The sequence below is a fragment of the Aulonocara stuartgranti genome (genome assembly GCF_965226115.1).
Source record: "Aulonocara stuartgranti genome assembly, chromosome: 11".
In the NCBI taxonomy this organism is placed as follows: domain Eukaryota; kingdom Metazoa; phylum Chordata; class Actinopteri; order Cichliformes; family Cichlidae; genus Aulonocara; species Aulonocara stuartgranti.
In genome coordinates this window covers 8,144,360-8,165,742 of record NC_138947.1, presented here as the reverse complement: position 1 = coordinate 8,165,742, position 21,383 = coordinate 8,144,360, and the positions used below count along the sequence as shown (strand labels likewise).

The 21,383-nt window shown below is 38.8% G+C and overlaps 3 protein-coding genes across 5 annotated transcripts; 2 read left to right on the top strand and 1 right to left on the bottom strand.

The window, feature by feature from the left end:
• Positions 1 to 1,113: 1,113 nt before the first annotated feature.
• Positions 1,114 to 10,213, bottom strand: hormad1 (HORMA domain containing 1). 3 transcript variants are annotated; one of them, XM_082551299.1, is made up of 15 exons: positions 10,059 to 10,213; positions 9,503 to 9,537; positions 7,694 to 7,838; positions 7,521 to 7,584; positions 6,786 to 6,822; positions 6,618 to 6,638; positions 6,394 to 6,420; positions 6,013 to 6,080; positions 5,393 to 5,544; positions 4,478 to 4,635; positions 4,262 to 4,312; positions 3,752 to 3,812; positions 3,463 to 3,515; positions 2,639 to 2,722; positions 1,114 to 1,801 (listed from the first exon to the last, which is right to left on the bottom strand). In XM_082551299.1, exons 1-15 carry the CDS (start codon positions 10,135 to 10,137, stop codon positions 1,712 to 1,714), a joined length of 1,125 nt encoding a protein of 374 aa, XP_082407425.1. In that variant the 5' UTR covers positions 10,138 to 10,213; the 3' UTR covers positions 1,114 to 1,711. The 3 variants fall into 3 exon arrangements, with proteins under 3 accessions (XP_082407425.1, XP_082407426.1, XP_082407427.1); XM_082551300.1 differs by lacking the exon at positions 10,059 to 10,213 and adding an exon at positions 9,641 to 10,052; XM_082551301.1 differs by lacking the exon at positions 10,059 to 10,213 and adding an exon at positions 9,826 to 10,052.
• A 19-nt stretch (positions 10,214 to 10,232) lies between these two features.
• Positions 10,233 to 18,158, top strand: ensab (endosulfine alpha b). Its single transcript, XM_082551303.1, has 3 exons — positions 10,233 to 10,483; positions 13,079 to 13,201; positions 14,514 to 18,158. Exons 1-3 carry the CDS (start codon positions 10,268 to 10,270, stop codon positions 14,682 to 14,684), a joined length of 510 nt encoding a protein of 169 aa, XP_082407429.1. The 5' UTR covers positions 10,233 to 10,267; the 3' UTR covers positions 14,685 to 18,158.
• Positions 18,159 to 19,119: 961 nt separating this feature from the next.
• mcl1b (MCL1 apoptosis regulator, BCL2 family member b) lies at positions 19,120 to 21,101 on the top strand. The gene is made up of 3 exons (XM_082551302.1): positions 19,120 to 19,722; positions 19,949 to 20,199; positions 20,324 to 21,101. The coding sequence occupies exons 1-3, from the start codon at positions 19,272 to 19,274 to the stop codon at positions 20,438 to 20,440; spliced, it is 819 nt and encodes a 272-aa protein (XP_082407428.1). The 5' UTR covers positions 19,120 to 19,271; the 3' UTR covers positions 20,441 to 21,101.
• Positions 21,102 to 21,383: the final 282 nt, after the last annotated feature.

Genomic DNA, 21,383 nt, shown 5'->3' with positions numbered 1-21,383 from the left:
ATATCTAAGTAAAAATGCAATTTAGATTTCTTTTCCACCCTTTATCATTAGATATTTGGAACGTGCCTAACAGGAACACTGACCAACCCTTAAAGCATGGCCTTATATCATTCTTACAATTTTAACAAAAATGTGAACAGTGTCTGCGTCTCTAAGCATTAAAGTCTTGAATCACCAGAGGTTAACCCCTTTGAGTGAAGATAATTTCTCAATATTTTTATTTGTCAGGCCATTATATTTTCCAGGCCTTGAGGCATTTTTTCTTTGTAACAATATCTCTACTATAACTGAGATACTGTTTATCAACAATACATGAAAACACCTGTAAAGAAGCCTTTGTTGTCAAGGCATTTCATCACTTATCAACAGCAAGAGAATCTCCTGCTGTTAAAATAATAAAAATGCTGAAAAGGGCACTAAAGTCAGGCTGAGAGGTTAGGTAACCCTGATTCATTTCACAGCTCATAAAGAGCACCAACGCATCGGTGAGTGGGTATTGTCCACCATGGATTTCCCAGTCCATTCTGCTTTATGCTTCTCTGTTTTCAGAAATGCCCATAAAACACAAAGACTATGAAATAAATGTGACGACCAAGACAATGCCTGAGTTAGGAAGTGAGGGCTGATTTGATGGAGTCTCTCTTTCTCCACTCTGGCCTGCTGCAGACGTGGGGAGAGGGGGCAGGCTGCTTGGATATGCATCACAAAGGCTTCCTGCAGTATTGATCTGCAGTGGGTTAAGGCAGTCTATCAGCAAATGTCCCTCTCTCTGGGAAAAACAATAGATTAAAAACACACAGCTTGCAGGGCGGGAGGCTGCTGATGGGCCCTTATCTGGGCCCAAAGGTCACTGTGTACAGATATAATCCACTTTCACTTAACAGCTTCATTTAAGGCACCTCGCATGCAAATGGTGGCATTTCAGGGTCTATTCAAAGACTGAGGTTTTGTTTTTCCAAGAGGCAGGCAGGGTTTTTTTAAACATTCTTTCAGAGATGGGTTGAAAGTGTTCAGTGCTTAAGCTTTAGTGGTTGAGTACATCATCTTTTCCTAAATCAAGAAATGACCACAGTGTTTTTATGACACCTAATAATGAAAAATGTATCATCTGAAAAAATTTAAATGCCCTATTTTATTCATAAGATATTGACACAGCAGGTAGTGCTGCATATTTCATTAAACTGGAGCTCTGTCACTCCAGTGGAAAATGTATAAACCCTTACACTATGGAGCAAATAAATGCACAAACTTAGAAATACAGCAAAAATATCTATGTGTAAAAACTCATTTTTATAATTTACAGCCAAATTTGTAGTACCTTGTTCCCCTTTCCCCTAACAAGTTGAAAACACAGGTTATACTTTGATGCCCTCTTTCTATTTAATTAAAGTTTGCAAACTGATTTATACATAGGGCATATATAATGGTTACAATAAAACAAACAACCATTAAAAAGTAACAAACACTGTTTTGGGCATAGGTATTCCAACATTACTGATGAACATCATTTAACAATGTATTTCAGATCACTATGTCATTCAAACAACAAACCTAACCATCGGACAGTAATGGCACAACCTCAAAATGTTTCTGAAACATCACCAAAAAAAGTCAGTAACACGTTCTAAAAATCAAACTGTGGAACTTGTGATCAAAATCGAAATTCAAAAAAGAAAAAACATCACTGCTGGATTAACAGTAGGCTGTGATGTCAGTAGCGTTCTTTAGGCTCGCTAAACTTACGTTTCTTCGTAGGCAAGTCGGTGGACGGCGTTTCCTGACTGGTGGGAAACTGAGAAGCCTGAAAACAGCAGAAGAAACATGCATTTGACATTTAGTAAAGCACGGCTTTATGTGTCTACTGACAGGCACCATCCCACTCTGAGAAACCAAAGCGACCAGTGTTGACTCATCTGTGGAACAAACGGTTCCTACGCATTTTCCACTTATTAATCCTAAATCTGCAGAACACATCTTGGTTATGCACGAATACTGCAGTATTATCAAACAAATCAAATCGTGTTTTTACGAACCGAGTGATAGGTCATGTGAGGACATGTTTCCACCCACATTTACATTTCTTTTGACAACAGGTAGTAGTTTTGGATAAACTACCAAATTATTTTCATTTATTTAACTACAGTCTGTTTGTTGCCCATGCATGCTTAGGTTTGTCTCCTGCTGACAAACGTAGAGAAACACACTTTACTTTTCCAACCTTGCAAAATCTACAAAAGTCTGTATAATAAAAAGAGTTTTCATTATTACAGAAGATGTTAGCAATGCTACTTAAGCAGCTACATGACCATTTTCATGCCTGATTTTGTGCTTACTTTTTGTGCTTGAAGACCATTACATCCTAAATGAGCAGAGATGACCTTATTGGGCCCATATCTATTATATATTTCAAAGATGTGCCTGATTAAGACATCAGGTTTACATGATAATATAGTAATTGCTGCCTTAAAAAAGGCAACTAGTCTTCCACTGTTCAAAATGTTACAAACTCTAGAGAGTTTCATAAGTACAATTTCAATTTCTGCACAGTTACAAAGTGTTTTAGTGTGGGGGGGGTTGTCAAGCTGTAATAGAGTGAGGCGAGGACGTGTAGCTAATAGGTTTTAAATGTTAGACTGACCATAGTTGGCTTGATGATCCTTCCACTCCTGGTCCTTTTCGTCCCCACCTCCATATAAGAAGTCTTCTTCACCAGAGTGTCCATCTGACAGAGGAGAGATGATCCTTAAAGCCAGTGATTATTAAGTACACTTGAGGCACTCGGCTGCCGTCAGCATTTTTGCGTTTTGAACAGATTAGAGGTCCTTAACTTTTTAGTATTAGCATTTATAGCGCTCTTGAAGGCAAAGTTAACCCCCCACATTTCTGGATAATAACACTGTTTTTTTGTAAATAGTGCAGACTTTCAGCTTTAACTCAAGGATTCACAAAAATAATGCATTAACTGTTTCATTCCTTTTATTGAGTCTCATAAATGGTTTCCTTAACTTGTATCTCTTTGGACCTCATAGTAAGAGTTTCGATGAACAGCTACAAGATCAACATTTGGAATCAAATCCAGATCTTTATTTTTATTTTTTCTATCTGTCATGGAAACATTAGGGGATAAGCCTCACCTCGCCATAAACCTCCACATCAGTTAACCAGTCAATTTTACAAAACAGTTCTTGAAACACTTTTTTAGTTTCAGCTCCCAAAAAACGCTAGAATATCAATATTCAGAATGCTCAGATACAAAATATTATAATTTCTCCTATAACTTCTCAAAAGAAGTTTTTCTTTGGTTTGGCTTTTATATTTTGAGTCGATGCAACAAACAACAACAAAGCTACAAACCACAGGCATATGTAACAGATATAGTGCATTTTAACGGCCAAGTCGTCATATATTTTTAAATGTCACCTGTTCACAATGTGTTGAGCATCATCAGTGAGTCATACATACCTCTGTGACTTCCTCACAAGTATTGATCTCCTCATGACAGCTCACCTGCACCTCTAGAATTCATAAAACACAAATACCTTAAGATTGTTTTAGTTCAGCTTGAGTTATTATTATCATATTTAGTCAAGACTACTAACAGAGTCTAGCAATAATATTTATTCTACATCTTTCAGTTTAAGATTTTTCAGTTTATTAACTGAGACATCCTGAAAATAAGTTTAACAAAATAAGATGGGAGACTTTCAGTTATTGCTTTGTTTTAGACTGTTTTATGTTTACAGATTTTTACCAGTGTTCTCCAGGATTGTGTTCTCCTTTTGAGCCTCCTCCACACATTTAGGGTCTTCACTCTATGGGGTTACAACAGCTTTACTGAACATCATGACTGGAAAATGTCAAAACTTACCACAATGACAAAATGCTGACACTGACTCACCGGTTTTTGCATCATTTAGGTACTTCCCACTTTGTATGTTAGTAGTGAAGCTACTACTTCAGTGCATTGGACAATGATCTCAAGAACATACTTCATTCTAACATAAAATGAATATGTAGAGCACATTTTCGAGGAAAAAAAGCAGGAAAATTTGTAAAATCTGCTATAAACATGACAACGAGTTATACACATCATGTTGATTTACCAGGGTTATGTAAATAAAACACATTTAGCAATGCTTTTTTGGCCATTGTAAAGACTATTGTGTCTAAAATGATAATGTGCTATTACGCAGGGTAAATAATACTGTAAACAACATAAATCACTTAATGGGCTAAAAAAACCAAGTATTTGTCCACTGACCTGGGTGATGGCATCTTCTTCATCTATCTTCAAGACCCACTTTTCCTCCACCTGAATAATTAAAGAATATGCCTTATTGAGCTCTCAGAAGGGCTAATATGAAAAAGCTGCACATTTAACATAAACCTCATGAAAAAGAAAGACAAAAACCTTTATATGCATTTTAATGTCTTTTATCACTTTCTATCCCTTTATCTTACAGTTCTCTCAATTAACCTGCTCTAGCCTGTGTCTTTCTGTTGCCATGTCAAACTTTAAGGTATGGTAGGGGCTGACCACCTCCCCCATGGTCAGTTTGACAGGTTCCTGTTCAAACTCCATAGTGTCACAGTCAGCCTCCCTAAAGCCGGGTGGTTGGTATGCCTGAGGAGTAACTGGAAAATAAAAAAGCAAACACAGAGTGAAGCAACAGTGAAAGGGAAAATCAGCAGCTTTTTCAAATACGCAGACCAGCCTGTTTTGAACCAATGACCATGCCACATTCAAAGTCAGGGCAGGCAGTTCTTCCAAGTCACATTGTTATTGCCCATATGAGTGTTACAGTCTCTCTGCGAAACAATGAAGTTTCTGGATGGAGCACTCTCCAGCACCCCATCCAGTGACTCCAAGAGGGCTGGGTACTCTCAACTGCTGTCTGGCGCATGGGCTGGGTTTCTCACTATGTTATTGTGTGATTAGATACTTGCATTAGCTGAATAGATATATAATGTGTGAGTATGTGTAGAAACTTAGTGGCAGTAAAAAAAACAAAAAAGTTAATGAACTGTTGTTAATATGTTAATATTCACTTGGACACCATTTGAGGAAAATATGCAAATCGTAACAACACACTGAAAAATTTTCTGTTTTTCCTGCGTATGAATCATCTAAACCCAGACCTTCATCTCTTTTTGTCTACTTTTCAAAAAACACAAAAGCACATCACCATTGTTGAATAACTGCCAAAAAAGATCAAAGCTGGGGCACGTATGAGACATCAAGCAGCACCACCTAAAACACTGGATTTAAGAGTCTTTATTGTGATTGGTATAATGAATTAATAAAAAAATAATAATAAAAATGTTCAAAGCCTTAAAAAAATGTGGGTTCTATATAATTAATGCTAATCATTAATTTTGATGTGAGTGTTACCATCGTCATAGTAAGCCAGCTTCATGTTGAGGTAGACATTTTCTGGCAGAGGGCCCAGGTACTGCATCACAGTGTAGAGCTTCCTCACCAGCAGGATGATGGCTTTCCTGGTGTTTCCACATGACATTGATGAGACTTTGATGTTGTTATTGCTGATCAAGAAAGTCAAGCAAGAAGAAAAATGAGCATAAAAGGGCCCGCTACTTCAGCTGCTCTGCCAGACAATCATTACACTGGCAGGTAAAGGGTATATAGTTTCTTGGGGTGGTCTAACATAAGCCAGTCACTCTGAAGTCACATTTCAAAGATGATGCAGTTGGAGAGATGTTAAGAGCTCCACCCTTTAATTCAGTTGTAGCCCAGTGCTGATACAATGATATAGTAATCATTCTTTCAAGGCTTCGATTTATTGACACAATAACAGACATATCACCTTGGGTTTAAGTTTTACTCATACATAAAACTCTTTAAGCTCCTCACTTCTTTTCTCCAACTTTCAAGCAACTTCTGGCCCGAAGAAAGACAGGCAAATTCAAAGATTGACTAGGTAACAATTAAAACAGAAACTCAAGTTACTTTCTCATACGTGAGTGTAATCTGTAAGCATAAACACACCCCACCTTTCAAAATCCATGTGTGCCCCTGCTGCAGAGTACTGGATCCTAAAGTGGTAAAACTCGGTCACTTTCTGAAAAAGACGACATGCCAGATGTTATAGGTAATCACTATGGAGACAGTAAACGGAAAATGGACCACTTCTTATATATCACTTTTCTACTCTACTCAAAGTGCCTCATTCACCCAATAATACAAGAACTTGTTTCTACAACCAGTTTCTTTCCATCTAACGGTCACACACATTCATACCCCAATGAACACATGGGACAGCAACCTTGGGTTCAGTATCTTGCCCATAGATACTTAGGCATGCAGACTGTAGACTGGAGCAGCCTTCAAATTGTTAAACAGTGAATATTGCAAAAAGATAACCTGATATTTACCTGTGGGTTCTCTGGGTCGGTATAAATCTAAAAAATAAGGCCAAATGGACAAACATCAGTACCGCATAGAATATAAGACTAAATTATCTAAAACATTACAGCTCTTCCGACATTTAGTTGCTCATGTGTTAGATACACTCGCTTTTCCAGGCTGACCCTAACTGGTTTTAATACAAAGAGTCATTATTCAAGAACACACATTCAAGTATTAGCAAAATACTCACAGATATAATGACTGTCCGAAGCTGGTGAGGAAGAAAAAACAACATTTTGACTGCATTAGTTGCTCTGATACAAAAAAAAGTGGAAATTACAATTTATTTTTTTAAATCTCCCCTAACGTATGTGTACATTACAAATCTTCTGACTGATAAAGGTCAAATGTGACTTACGTATTTCTTTTCGATGGCATCAAAACATCCTTGCATCCTGGTGGAAATTAAAAACAATTATGATCCATAGAAAAAATAATAATTAAAATTAAGCACAAAAAATGAAACAAGAACAAGGAGCCACTGAAATTATTTCTTGATGAACAAACTGGCATTAATTTAATTGTAATGTAAATTTAAAAGAAATTTAAAAAAAACTAATTTCTTCAACAGCCTGTCCCTTATTTACACTGTTACACACTTGAAACTGTTGCGTGTAACATAACAATATACTTCTCATCTCATTTTCCATGACCCTAAGAGCTAGAACGTTTTATTTATGAAGCATAATTGTCTGTTGCACTAATTAGATTATATTTGTTCACTGCATGTAAATATCTTCTTGATGAAAACAGATCAAGAATATCATTTCAACTTCACCAAGTTCAATCAAGTTCAATTTTTGACCAACCACAAAAGATATGATGGTCTTATTTTTACCTTGTAGGTCTGTTTGTCTACCTATGGTAAAACATAGTTCTGGTGACACCTACTAAAACGAGAACTATCATAAAGTACCTCTGTAGGGGTTTGTCTATGAACAGATTTTGTCAAAGGGATAACACTGGAAGACAAAATCAAAACTGGTACATCACAATGGAGCAGTTGATATGACTCCACAAGATGGTGTCTATTTGGCTTTAGTGACCCTAATAAACAGCTCTTGCTAGCAAATGTCAAGCTGCTGTAATTTACCACTGAAGAATCTGAGTGGCACCAGGACAGCTGTGCTCCTCTCTGAGGATCATCACTTGCTGATCTAAAAAGAAAAAATAGAACGCGTGAATGTTCTATGGAACTTTTTCCAGGTAAGTGAACTTGAAAGCTAATAGGATGTACAGTCAAATTAGGTTCATATGTAATCTAACCTTCCACATATTTTTTCCCATAGGCTTTCCCCGGGAAAATGCCCCTGAGGTATGTGATGCCAGATACTGCAATGGCCAGAAGCTTCTTCATAACAACCAATGACTGCTGCTCCGAGACAATCTGATTAGGAAACAGCTGAGTGCTCTGTATGAGTGAAACAAATTAATCAGACTCAGCACTGCTTAGTCATGACAGGTAACACAATTATTAGAAATCCTGCCCTCCAACAGCTGCGTTTCAGCTATAGCACCTTATTTAATACATACACAAACAGAATTTTTCTAATCTTTGTGGACCTCAATATTAGTGCCACAATTTGTTTCTGTGTAAGTCTGTTGATATTTGGAAAAAAAAGCACTGATGTTATTTCACCCATGATGCAACTTAAATAATTACTTATGAAACATGCATGACAAACAATACTTTTATCACAAACCAAGTGACTCTACTGTTAGTATATCTCATATCTCAGCATAGTGTGCCGTGTGTTCTTACAATGAAATCTTAGAAAACTGGAAAAGTGATGGACAAAGGTGGCAAGCCTTAAAAACTATCTACAGCAGTTTTATTGGCTTTCAGTATCTGTACCATGTCCTTCAAAAGTCTTAAGTCTCATTATAAATAGTCTCACTAGAATAGTGGCTTTTAAGAAGCCATTCTTACGGACTGAAATAGCAAGAAAAGGCTGAGGTATGCCACATTACAAAAGAATTGGACTGAAGATTATTGACAACAGTTCAAATGAAATAATTAATCCAAATATGAAAATGTTGTTGCAAATCAACATTAATATGTACAGAGGTCAGGAGAGAGGTACAGCACTGAGTGTCTACAGCCATCTGTAAAACACAGTGGAGGCTCTGTTATGGATTGGGGTCAGTGATACTGGATAGCTTGTCAAAAGTGTAATTATGAATGCAAAAAAGTAACATTAGATTTGATCCACCATGCAGTAGCAGCTGGAAAGCATCTGATTGACAACAGCTTCATTTTTCTGAGAATCCTCAGAAAAATGGACCTGAAGAAGGAGCTGCTGACCGTCTTCTACCGCTGCTCCATTGAAAGTGTGCTGACATATTGCATCGTTGTATGGTTCTCCAGCTACACCACAGCACACAGACTCAAGGACAGCTTTTACAAGAGGGCAATAGCCCTAATCAATGCAAATAGCTGACCTGATTGGCTACCTCCCTGGACTTTTTTGGGGGGGAGGTAACAACGGTAAAAACAATAACAATAACAATAATAATATTTATATTTATAACAAGTTGCAATAATAACAGTGTGCAGTACACATACACTTCTTCTTCTTCTTCTTTTTTATTACTAAGTTAATATACTGTGTTGTGTTTCTGTTGCGTTGTGATGTGTCATATCGTGTTGTGTTGTGTTATATGTAGTGCCGACGTAGGACAGTTTTCCAATTTCATTGTACTACTGTACTATGTATGACTGTGCAATGACAATAACGAGTTATCTTATCTTATCTTTCAGCATAACAATAATCCCAAACACACTGCTACTGCAGTAAAACCATACATGAATGAATCACTTCTTGAAGGACATTCAAAGCTCTGCTTTGGATGTTGCCTTCCTTTTGTTCCATTCCCACTAAAGGTGATTCCACATTATTTCAATAATGTTGACGCCTTGGCTCTTGCACTAATAGTGATCCATTGTTAATACAAAAACTACTTTTTACAAAACTAAAAACTGCCGTTGGAAAAAAAGGAAACTGCCTGCTAGCTAAGCAACTTAGTGTTTGCAGGATTACATCACAATAAAATCATATGAGTAATGTATTTTACCTGTGATGTTCTCACTTGCTGTGCACACGCCATACCTTTGGTGAAAAATAACAACAAAATTTAAAAAAAAAAAAAAAAGCAAAGCAAAGAGAGAAAATTTGAGGACAGATAGGAGTCTACTCAGAAAACTGTACTTACTGTAAATCGCAACTAGCTAGCTGACCTTCTAGTTTCTAGCTGATGTAGCCCTCTACTTGTCTCTAGCACACTACTTTGACCTACCGTGAAGTTATTCTATAGATTATGCTCTTGTAATTACATGGGAACAATAACCAGAAACACACGGTACAGTCGTTCTGGGGAACTAGGAAATAAAAGCTAACCTTTTGGTGTTAGCTATTATAAAGGTTCCCGCTAAATGTTTAACGGGCAGCAACCTGTAGAAATCAATGGCAGCAACAGGTTCACCACCAGGGAGCCAATCACAGAGTAGGGAGATAAAAACTAAAAACAAAGAGGGCTTCAGAGCCTTTTGTCTACCGCTTTTTGTTTTGTTTTTTTATTGTTATAATTTTGATTTGATATGTCAAACGTTAACTGAAAACTAACGTTTTACCCCAAATATGTTTTTGTGGTGATTTGTGTTGATGCAGCGCGGCCCCCGCATCGCCTCCGTCTTCACTTTGTAATTTCATTGGCCAACCGGTTGTCAATCACAGCCGGGACACATTCAACGTAATCTTATTGGCTTCGTGTGGGATATTACTCCACTTCTATTGGTTACTGTATTTGTTAGTTACAAGGGAAACGCCGGCCCTAACGGTGATGTCATATGTCGTTACGCCATTTTTGTTGGAGAGCAGTCGTGTTCAGAAAAGCAGGATTAGATCCAGTACAGGTACACAAAACGGTACCTTGAATAATCATCTCTTTGAGTTGGTCCAGCAACCGACGAGACACCTGCGTGTCCTCCACACTCACAAAATGTCGTCAGAAAACCTGGACTTGGATACTCAGGTGGACTACGAGGACGAAAAACAGGTGGGTTTCTGCCTGCTATCTTGATGTTGTTAGCTAACCTCAGAGCATGCTAACTAAGCAGTGGCTAGCATCAGTTAGCATAAGTGTTTGCAGTAAGCTTAGCGCTGCACCAATGCACCGGGGAAGACCTGGAAGATGCGTACAGCCGATATGAGCTGCTCTGTATAATGGAAGTGGTTTAGTTGTAGCTGCCATAGCATAGAAGCACCTTGCTTGTGTGTCACTTTGTTTTGTCCCTTGCTTGGTGTCATTGGCTGGCGAGTCCACAGCAGCTCAGGCCTCATTGGTCTGTACCCGAGGGGGGGTTTACACACTAAATGTGTGGCCTGCGGTCTCCAGATAAAGGCATGACTGGGTAATTTCACTCAGTGCACACTGAGTAAGTAAAGATAACTGCGCTAAAGTCGAATAGAAAACTGTCTTTCCTGAATGGCTAGCAGTTTCTGGATTCCTGGTGGTCTTGCACTGACTGTGACAACCAGCTGCAGTGCTTCCGCATTTCCATACTATGCCATAAGCACAGCAGCGATGCCATGTAGTCCATTATTAGGATCGAGGGTTTGCCAAACATTCTTATGTCAGTATCTGTTAGATTAGTGTTGACACTCGTTAAGTTTATTTACACTGTACCAACAGTGGGGCAGAAATAACAAGATAAACACCCGTGGTGGATGCTAACATTAATGTCAGTATCTATTATCTTTACAAGAAAGATGTTCAGTCCTAACACTATAAAGCAAAGGTTATAATGTAAAGTCTAGTTTTCTCATTTTAAGTACTTTTAACTTTGTTTTTATTATTCACATATCTAAATTGCGTTACTCAATACGAGAAAACTAATGAAAAGTGGAAACTAAACGTTGCCCAGCCTTTACAAGGTAGGAAGTTAAAAATTCAGACTTTGCTTGGCAAACTTGTTGATTTCTGTTTATAACCGTGCATTACTGTTCATGCCCTACTAATCATAAAGTTGAAGGGAATAGAAATTGTTTGTATTGCAGTGACAGATGTTGCTTTATGACTGTTGATATTGTCATAACTCAATTTGAATCATGAGTTTTTGTTACTGAGATTCTGTGTGAATTAAGCTGATGCCACAAAAGGAAATATTATTTTAATATTTCATCTCTTCGTATGGCGACACAGCCTGTGCATTTAAGCTTTTCCAGTAGTTTAAGCAAACCTTATAAACAGGACTTTTAACCCTGTCTGTTGCTTTAAGTGAACAAAAAAAGACAGTCCTTCCTGAGGGGAATATTTAGTTATACTGTAACTAAATATTCCCCAGTTCCACTGTGTACACAAAGACTGTGTTGGAATCTGCAGTTTCCCTGCATCAAAACCAAATATAGTACCTCATAAATTTCTCTTCATGGACCCAAGTGAATCAGCACACTCTGTGCAACACCTCCTCCACCCCCACCCCCCCAAGGGAATCTGTTCATCGGCTTCTGTGTCCTGGGTCACATTTTATCCCTGCCCCAGCAAGCTTTATAGGCTGAGTGCCCTATCTTGTCTCTATAGTGGAAGTAGGTCTATGCTGTGCAGCTCACTTGAGGTGTGTTTATAAGGAATGTCTAAATGCCCTTTGGAGTTTGTCCATTATAGTCTTGCACTAGCCTGTTTTCTGAAATAGTTTTAACATGGAGTCAAGCGCTTGACTCCTGCTGTGTGCACAGGGTGGTGCCCCAGATTAGTAGCTTCAGTATCTACCTGTCGGGTACTTGAATGGCAATGTCTGACTAGTTTTACTAGTATTCGGCAGAGGCATCAGCACAAGCCCTTCCATTGTTTCAGAATTCCCACTGTAGGCTTCAGCAATCTAAGCCTAGCATTGTTTGGACAGCCCGGTCATGTTGTTATTTCTTGACCCAAATTTTCAGATTTTCTCTAAATGTATGACTACATAACATAGTAGTTACTATTACCAGAAACACAGTTGAGCACAAGATCACAATAGGATTTAGCAATTAATAGCATAGATTTTGTGTCTTGTTTAAAAAATGGAAAGTTGCAGAATTCAGTTACTATAAATAATGGACTCTGTTACAGCGTTTAGTTTTATAGTAATTTTGAGATTTCAGCTTTATACATTCTAGTTTTATTTTTAATATATGCATAAACAATATTTTGGTCACAAGATCTTTAGCAACACAACTTTCCAATAGAGCTTTAGTTGTTTGTTACTATCATAAGCTTCTAAAATCATTCAGCATTCATTCTTAAGGTCCCTGGTCGTACCAAGTTTCCTCTCAGGCATTATGGTGTTATGAGAGACTGTAAGAGGAGGACAGTCATGCTGTGACTCATGCTATCATGGAGTATATGAAGTTTCCGCTAGTCACTGTCATGCTTTTGAATCCCTTTCACAGCATTACTTTTAGGTGTTTTTAATGTACTGGTCCTGTGCTCCACAGTAAACTTGTAGTCTTTGTGGAAAAAGTTGTAGAATTGCAGGGTGGCCAGAAGTGAGTGGCTATCACATGACCAGCTGTTCTAGTTGTGAACTTTTCTGAAGCTGCATCCACCGACATTTTAAAGGATCCCTGTTTTTCTGCAAAACAAGAGGGTTAAACCTTTTTTTTGTCTCTACAGGACTCTCAAGAGAAAAATGCAAACCCAGTTAAAGCAGAAGAGGCGAAGCTGAAGGCCAAATATCCTGGTCTGGGCCAGAGACCCGGTGGGTCAGACTTCCTGATGAAGAGACTACAAAAAGGAGTGAGTTACTATAGTTTGCCTATGATGCGATCAGAGACAGCAGCAGCCGCAACAGCAGTGGAAAAACAGGACTGTGCGTTAATGAGAGCTTCTCAGAAAACAAGTCATTAAACACCTGCACCCCACGTAAAATTGAAAAAGGATAGCTGTTGTTTTGGTATGGTCAAGCTGCTGTTACTATTATTGAACAACGAACAATTTGAATGTAATTGCAGTGAACATATCTTTAATTTTTAATAAAGATATCAGCGATCTAAAAACCTAACTGATAAAGTTTATGCTCACCTTAGAAACCAAAGAATCAAGGCTCTACCTAGAACCACCATTGAGTTGTTGATTCATCAGTGCTACAAGGGTAAATTAATTGAAACGAAGAGAAAAATAATTTCTCCATCCTCAATAGACTGGAATACAAAGCTGCTAGATTGATGGCACGTGCAGTACAGCTTGTGTGACAGAGTAACTTTAATTTGTATTTTGAACTGCAGAACAGAGCACCCAAAGGAAACTTTAACTCCAATCTCACTTTTCCCGGATTTAAAATTGTATGTCTCTCTCCACCTACACATGCTCTATATGCTTCCACCTCTAGAGGTTGTTGAAAGTCATTCTGGGAAACATGGGTAGGAGTAGGAGTAGCCAAGACATTCAGAGGGAAAAGCGTTTTATCATAAGATAATAAACACTATCAGAGACTGAGGAGGTAGGTAATCTCATACTTAAATTTTTTAAATGTTGAAACATAAGCATATGATTTGATTAAAGAGAATAGCATTACCACTGTGGTATCTTCTCTGATGTGTGAGCACTATCGACATATTTGTTATTGTGCTGGTTCTAGTTCTCTTTAGCTGTTAAACTGAACACTGTTAAATTTATAGTAAGGAACAATATTAAAGAAGGAAATGCAAAGCATGCTTTATAATGATTACAGCTTATATGGTGACTGTATCCTCATTTTATAAAAGGCAATTTGGAAGGAGGTAGAAGATGATGCGGCTGGGTCTTAAAGCTACATTCAGTTAGCATTGTTTCAAATTTTATTAGGCACACACAAAACCGGTTTTTAAAGCTGTTCTGGTTTATGGGTATGATTGTGGTGTTCAGCATTAAAAAAATATGGTAGTTAAACTCAGGCTGCTAAAGATGAGTATGAATTTTCCTCCATCTGTTACACAGGAATACATTTGGAAAGTTTTCTATAGCACTAGTGCAATCAGCAATAACCCTTTGTACAAATATGTAAGCACTGTTCTCAGTATTTAGCATGTCGCTAAACTTTGTAGCACCTCTGCTCTCTCTTTTCACGCAGCAAAAGTACTTTGATTCGGGTGACTACAACATGGCCAAGGCCAAGATGAAGAACAAACAGCTTCCTGTGGCAGGGCCTGACAAGAATCTGGTAACTGGTGACCACATTCCCACGCCACAAGATCTACCCCAGAGGAAGTCCTCCTTGGTGACCAGCAAGCTAGCTGGCTAGCCTTTGTCATTCAAGAAGCACCCTCCCCCCCTTCCCCCCCGGGATTCCCAGCAAGCATCCCTCCTCCACTTCACCTGTGTCCCCAATATGTCCATCCACTCCCCTCTCTTCCTTTTACATCCCCATGCACCACTGGCTTTAACATATCGGGCAGAGTTGTATAAGTTAAAACTCCATTTGCTTATATGTGGGTGGGGCGGGATGGGAGGGACGGAGGTTTAGGCGGCCCACAAGGTCACAGCCTTCTCTGCCTTCCCACAACGCACAGCTCTGCCCCCTCTGTGCACTCTGCGCTACCGCCTCCCTTATATCTTGGTTTTCAGTGTTCCAAGATGCATTACAGTAGGTGTGTGTGTCATCGGGCAGGGGTAGGATGGGATGAGTTAATGCACTTTGTATTCTGTATAGTATTTTTTTTTTTTGTTGTTTTTTTTCATTTTTGCATCCTGAATGACACCAAAATAATGTGTGTACGGGAGTTAGGAACCATGATCACAATGTGTTCTTTGAGCTTCATCTTCCCTTTCTATGCTGGTAGCTAGCTTCAGCGGGAGGGTTTGGAAGATATATGTGAATAATTGCTTGCTTACCAAATCTGTGAGGGGCAGCTTAAGGGATACTTGGCATTCACTAACACCCTATTGGGAAATGAGTGGAAGTTTCCTTGCATCTCACCCCTTCAGTCACTTCAGTCAAATATAATCTGACGACAACTGCTGCAGCTCATCCAGGCAGGGATTTGAAACACTTTTTTCTCTGTCTGTGTGCTTCTGTTGCTTTTATTTCCTACACCTTTTGCTCCTGTTTCTCTCATTTAAAAAAAACATGGCTGCATGTTTGTAATATGTAACAAAAAAAAAAAAAAAAAAATTAACATGCTTTTGTAACAGGAGTGGAGCAGCTGCTTAGTAAGTGATCAAAACAACCACCTAAAGTCCTGAAATGTCCACAGTCACACTTCTTTACTTGCTTTGCTTTATGCTATTCTGACAATCCATGTACACACGCTCCTGTTTGCTGCCCAGGGTGGGAGCCAGTTGAGTATATCCTGGTATTATTTTTAAAGGCTGGGAACCCTGCCAGCCTATGAGCTCAGCCTTTGTGTGGTTGCTGTTGAGATGCATCAAGATATGTGCTAACTATGAGCCTAAAAGATTTGTTGGGGGGGAAGCACCCTGCATAGTGTATATGCTTCTGTAAATAATACTCAAACAAGCACGTAACTCGTGATAAGCTTAGCGCTTTAAGGACTAAACCGGCTAGCATGCCTGAGAGAAATGGTAGTGCTAAATCAACTCAGTTGGGATTACACCCTAGGATTTCTGGCTTGGATATTCTTTGCTTTAACAACTGAGCCGAATTCCATATTGCAAGCCCAGAGGCTGTGGATACACTTGTCTTTTCAATGTGACTGTTACTATCCAATCATCCTGCTTACATTGCAATGTGATGAGGCAGCTTTGAGCCCACACTGATCTGGCTAGAGATGTAAGGAGTGATGTGGCTTCCACATATCTTTCTGGCTATTTTTGAAGCACTGATGCAAGCACTTCTAAAGGTTTTGTATCCAGCCACAAAAGTCTCATTGAGATGACAAAAAGTACCCAGAGTCGTTGCAGTCATACTTGTGTCTTTCAAGGCCATATGTAAAGTAAATTTTTTTTAGTATTTAAGGGTTGACTATGAAAAAAAACCTAATTCTGACAGTGATTTCTAATTTCATGTAAGAGAATGTTTTAATACTTAAGAATGAACAGTATGTCATAGTGGTTCCCTTAACAGCTGACCTCCTTTCACTGCAGTTCACATAATGAAACACTAACCTTAGTTTAAAAAAAGTTCAACTACTTCACTAAAATCTCAGCTGGAGTATTGCCCTACATTACTACCAGCACGTCGTAGAAGTTTATTCTCTCCAAAACTCACACTACTCATATGGATGTTTGATCTCAGGGGTGTTAGAGGGTAAACGACAGGCAACCTGATAAGTGCAGCTCTATAACGCATCATCACGGGCTTAAAGTGGAACAGGGCATATCTGCAGGAGCGCCAACACTTGCGAAGCAGAGAGAGATTTTATAACACATGGTGAGGGGGTAATCCCACCTGTTATCGTGATTCAGCTTCTGAAACAGGTCAATGGAACGATCGCTAAATCTCTATACTTTGAATGTGCGCCCTTCGCACAGTCAAGAATCTGAACTGGATGCCGGCACTCACTGAGAATCAGTGTAAATTACTGCTTCAGGGAACCTTCACAAACGCACACTCCACCACGTAGGCTAGGTAACAGGGTGCATGCACCATCACGTTCTCGACCTCACTTATTTTTCAATGAGACTTTAAAATGTGTCAAAGTTGCAGTGGGTGAAAGAGGACTGACTTGTGCATATATGCTTGTTGTTGTTGTGGTGGTGTATGAATGCACTGCTTTTCTCTGTTCCAGCTGTTGTAAATAGACTTAAACAGGAAATTATTTTTGTTGTTTCCCACTTGCGTTCCACTCTTTCATAGCCCAAGCTATTTCTGATTCAATGGTTCCTCTCTCCTTTCTGTTTAACACTACTTCTGCTGTATCTTATTGTATCGCAGAGGCTATGTGAATCTGTATCAAATGGAAATATGTGTAAATGCTGCTGATTCAGTCAATGACAAATCTAAGAGAGCATACCCTGTAAAGAACATCTGTCCTCTTGATTCTGCCAGTCTGACTCTTTAAGCATCTCACTTCAAGAGTCATAAAGCTCCTGTGGCAAAAACTGGTTACATGTTAACTATGTTAAACTTCAACTTAAGTGCAGATTCCAAAAAATGTATGTATAAATGCATCGTTGGTTTGGAACAAATGTGTGGTCTAGCCAGATCTTAAAATTCTGAGCTGCTTTGTCACTTTGATAAGAACAGACTATTGTGTTGTGTTTAAAAAGCCTACATTATTTCTGCTTCAAGAAGTAAGCCCAGGTTAAATAAAGAAAAGGTTAATATGCTGTGATGTTATGAAACAACAGTGGAGAGATGTTCTTGAATGCTACTTGATGTTTGGCTTTGCAAGGAGCAGTGCAACAAGAGGAAATAGCTGGGTATGTTTCATACCCAACACACAGGGTGTCTCTTGTTCAGCTATGATAAATATGTGCCAGAATGTATAAAATAATTAACAGGCTGTGTGCTCTGAAGTACTTTTGTGCTGCTTTTACCTTATCTGTTTTCTTGTTTTGCAAGTAATATTTTTTTTTCTTGTGTTCTCTTAATGCATAATTAGTATATTTCATCCTGGCCCAAGACTGCAGGGAAATCAGATGCACCCTTGCTTCCAAGAAAAAAAAGGGTTTACATGATAAACAGGATGACTGGAGAATACAGGAATGATTTTAAGACTTCAGAAGTACAAGGGTACTTGGAATGTTTAAGTTGTGTGGAAGTAGGTGAGAGGATTTTTGTCAGTATTTGAAATAAACTTTTACATTAATAAGGTGCTTTTGTGGGGTTTTGTTTTATGAGTTCAGTTGTTCATCCTTGTTACATGTTAAACAGATGAATTAGCTGCTGATTAAATCCTAAGATTTCTTGCATGGTCAACAGAAGAAATCTTGGGATGAGGCGCAAAACCCGGAATGTTCTGGGTTTTAAAAAAACAGAAGAAGGAAGAAGCATTCTCAGACACACAAACGCATAGGAGGCGCAAGCTTTCATTTAACACTAGGGGGAGGCATAATCATGCAGGTGTGAGAGACGAGCCAGGATGGAAAATTCTAGGTGTTTCTGTTATACCAGCATATAACATGAAAGGTGATGAAAGCTACTAATTAGGATATATTTTGACATTGGCAAAGCAAAGACAGTTCTTTAACTTAAGGAAATGCGTCAACATTGGCATTCTGTCATAGATCAAATGCACTTCTGCTTATGTGAGGATAGGGTTGTTGTAAATCAATGGCACGTTATGGAGCTCGGAGATTTAAGATGATGGTTTCCTATACTCCTTTATTGGTAGATTAGTGTTGGAGTGATATCAAAGGAGTGTAATGGTGTCACTTCCTACCTAGGTGAATGTCCCTCTACAGTGCAACACATCTGTCAGAAGATAATCCAATACACTATAATTTTAACATTATATTTTAACCATAAAGTCTTAAACTACTTTATTATTATTAGTTAAATTAAATTGTGTTTTGCTTTGAGTTTAAAATATTTTACTTTGCTTTATCATTATTATTATTTTTGTTGTTATGTTGCCAAGCGTAGGAAAATAATAATGAGGACATAACAACAGAGTTTTAATTATAACCTCTGTGCGTGTTTTCAGTTGTATTGTTATTATAAATTTTTAGAAGTAATTTTGGGAGTGTTTATGACAATGCCTAACACGGTTTAAACTGGAAATTTTTCCACGCCTACGTCGTGCGTCAGTGAGGACTATAAAAGGCGGACTCAACCGTTTTCAGTGCGTTGCTTCCGCTCGAGAGAAAATGCCAGAGATGAAGCGTTAGGCAAGAAGCTAGCTTTTTGTCAAATATAGCCTAACGCCGATTTTCTTGTCGAAGTATTTTTCGTGTAACAGTTTGGTGTTCGTTTGAAGTTAACAAGATGGCCAACTATATGATGTTGAAAAGGAACCAGTGCACCTTAATGGAATATCTTATTCCTCAAAATGGAGTCTTGGAGGGACCAATGCACTACGGATCGGGAAATTCCTCTCCGCAGAACGCCACAGGCTCCTCTAAAGACTCTAGCAATGGGATTGTGTCCAATGGTACCCCCAAACGGCCGGACAACCTCGAGGTAACCTCAACAAACGGGTATAAAACAAAAGCTATCCGGGACCGGGAGGAAGACGGTTCGTTGCCGAGCACCCCGGAGTTTCATTCGGACAGTGAATCCGACGAGCAGCTGGAGAGAGAAACGAAACTCCTTATTCACAGTTTTTTGGGTGACTTTATTGGACTTTCTCAGCCTCAACGAAAAGAAACCAAAGCACTAAAGACGATGAAAAGAGTTGTTGCGGACGTATTAGAAAAGCACAGATACGCTTACAACGGTAAGTTGAAACCAGTCTGTGCGGATTTTGCACAAAGACCTTTCAGAGCGTTTGTCTGCTTCACTCACAGGCTGCCTTTTAACTGCTTCAAGTCACCACAAGCTTGCAATTTTTAAACCGAGACCAAACTGCTAATATACTAAAATAGAATTTACACATTTCACTAAACTTCGACTTAAAATAAGTGACTTCGATTTTCTGATCTAGTCTAATTTTCTTTTCGCAGGAATGATTAATAAATTGTCATTGGATGAAAGAGACGAGGATATGTCATTTGTCGGTGCTGTAGCGAAGAGCCTCTTTGGAGACCACACGACCAACTGGGGTCGTATTGTCAGCTTTATGGCCTTCGGGGCAGTGGTCGCTCAGCACCTGAAGGAAAAGGGCAGGGACAACTACGTGGCGCTAGTGAGCCAAGAGATTTCTGCATACCTGCTGTCTGAACAGCGAGACTGGATTGTAAAAAACAATGCATGGGTGAGTAGTGACATGATTGGGGGAAAATAACTGCATAACTTCCTTTTATTGTCCCAGAAAGTATTTTGTGCCCAGTGAACATAATCTGCCTCTTTCTTACCCCATCTTTCTTTTTCCTTTCCAGGATGGCTTTGTGGAGTTCTTTCGAGTAGCAGACCCTGAGTCGATAGTCAGGCACACACTCATGGCCTTTGCTGGATTTGCTGGTATTGGGGCAACACTGGCCCTGTTGATCAGGTGAATTTGGTGGACACTGAGCAGCAACCCTTTTTTTTTTTTTTTTTTTTTTTTTCCTTTTCTTTTTTTCTTTTTTTTTTTCCTTCCCCATTGGACACCTTTTCAAACCGCTTTCGGGAGGTGGAATGGACAAAAGGAAAAAATGTTTCAGAAATACATTATTTAATTCAGAAGTCTATTTTTGCTAAAAGATGTCATAATAAAAAGGAAAAAGACATTTTTTTTCCTTTTTTGCTAGTCTTTTTTAAATGATTGTTTACTCACTATATTTTGTTGTATAATGCTTTGGTGGCAGTGGTTTGTAAGAATGACCCAGATCAAAACTAGGAAGCGAAACCTGCATGATTCCAGTTTCCAAAATCCATTCAGATCTTCTACAATCTTTTGAGGATATCTGAAGTCAAGAGAGTGCTGGAGGAGGTGGATTTGCATGAGTGTGGCAGTACTTCCTGATTATGAAAATGCTGGAACTGCACTAGGAGACAAGACCAACAACATGGACTTTTGACTGTAAAAGGATTCTGGAAATTTTGAATCTGTTGAAAAGCTGAACAAGGACTAAGAACAGTTGGGGGGGAGGCTGAGGCTATGTGCTTGAACAGAAAGCAGTCTATGATCCAGCTGTAAGCTACAACTGTACAGATCAATTAAAGATATTTAATTTACATAGTTTGGCCTTTTCACACTCTTTGCTTAAAAAGGAAATTCGCAAAAGCAGGAAGTTGGTTAAATCTATGCTCGTTAGTTCTAATGCTGCTTATTTAGGCCTGTGCAGTAAAGTTGACACCTACACATTTGTTAGCCTTTATACAGTCACACCACAACCCAAATGCAGCACAATGGCTGCCATTTCCTAGAAATTTTAGGCTGCAGCAGCACCTTCCTCACACTAAGTGCTCAGCTGCATCCACACTTCTAGGTGCATCTGTAGCAAATTATCTGCAAAG

Coding starts and splice junctions, on each gene's coding strand:
- ensab (XM_082551303.1), top strand. CDS start 10,268: ATGTCATATGTCGTTACGCCATTTTTGTTGGAGAGCAGTCGTGTTCAG. Junction 10,484..13,078: donor ACTACGAGGACGAAAAACAG/GTGGGTTTCTGC, acceptor TTGTCTCTACAG/GACTCTCAAGAGAAAAATGC. Junction 13,202..14,513: donor TGAAGAGACTACAAAAAGGA/GTGAGTTACTAT, acceptor CTTTTCACGCAG/CAAAAGTACTTTGATTCGGG.
- hormad1 (XM_082551299.1), bottom strand. CDS start 10,137: ATGAAATTACAAAGTGAAGACGGAGGCGATGCGGGGGCCGCGCTGCAT. Junction 6,081..6,393: donor CCGACCCAGAGAACCCACAG/GTAAATATCAGG, acceptor CGTCTTTTTCAG/AAAGTGACCGAGTTTTACCA. Junction 2,723..3,462: donor CTTGTGAGGAAGTCACAGAG/GTATGTATGACT, acceptor CTCCTCTGTCAG/ATGGACACTCTGGTGAAGAA.
- mcl1b (XM_082551302.1), top strand. CDS start 19,272: ATGGCCAACTATATGATGTTGAAAAGGAACCAGTGCACCTTAATGGAA. Junction 19,723..19,948: donor GCACAGATACGCTTACAACG/GTAAGTTGAAAC, acceptor TTCTTTTCGCAG/GAATGATTAATAAATTGTCA. Junction 20,200..20,323: donor TTGTAAAAAACAATGCATGG/GTGAGTAGTGAC, acceptor TTTCCTTTCCAG/GATGGCTTTGTGGAGTTCTT.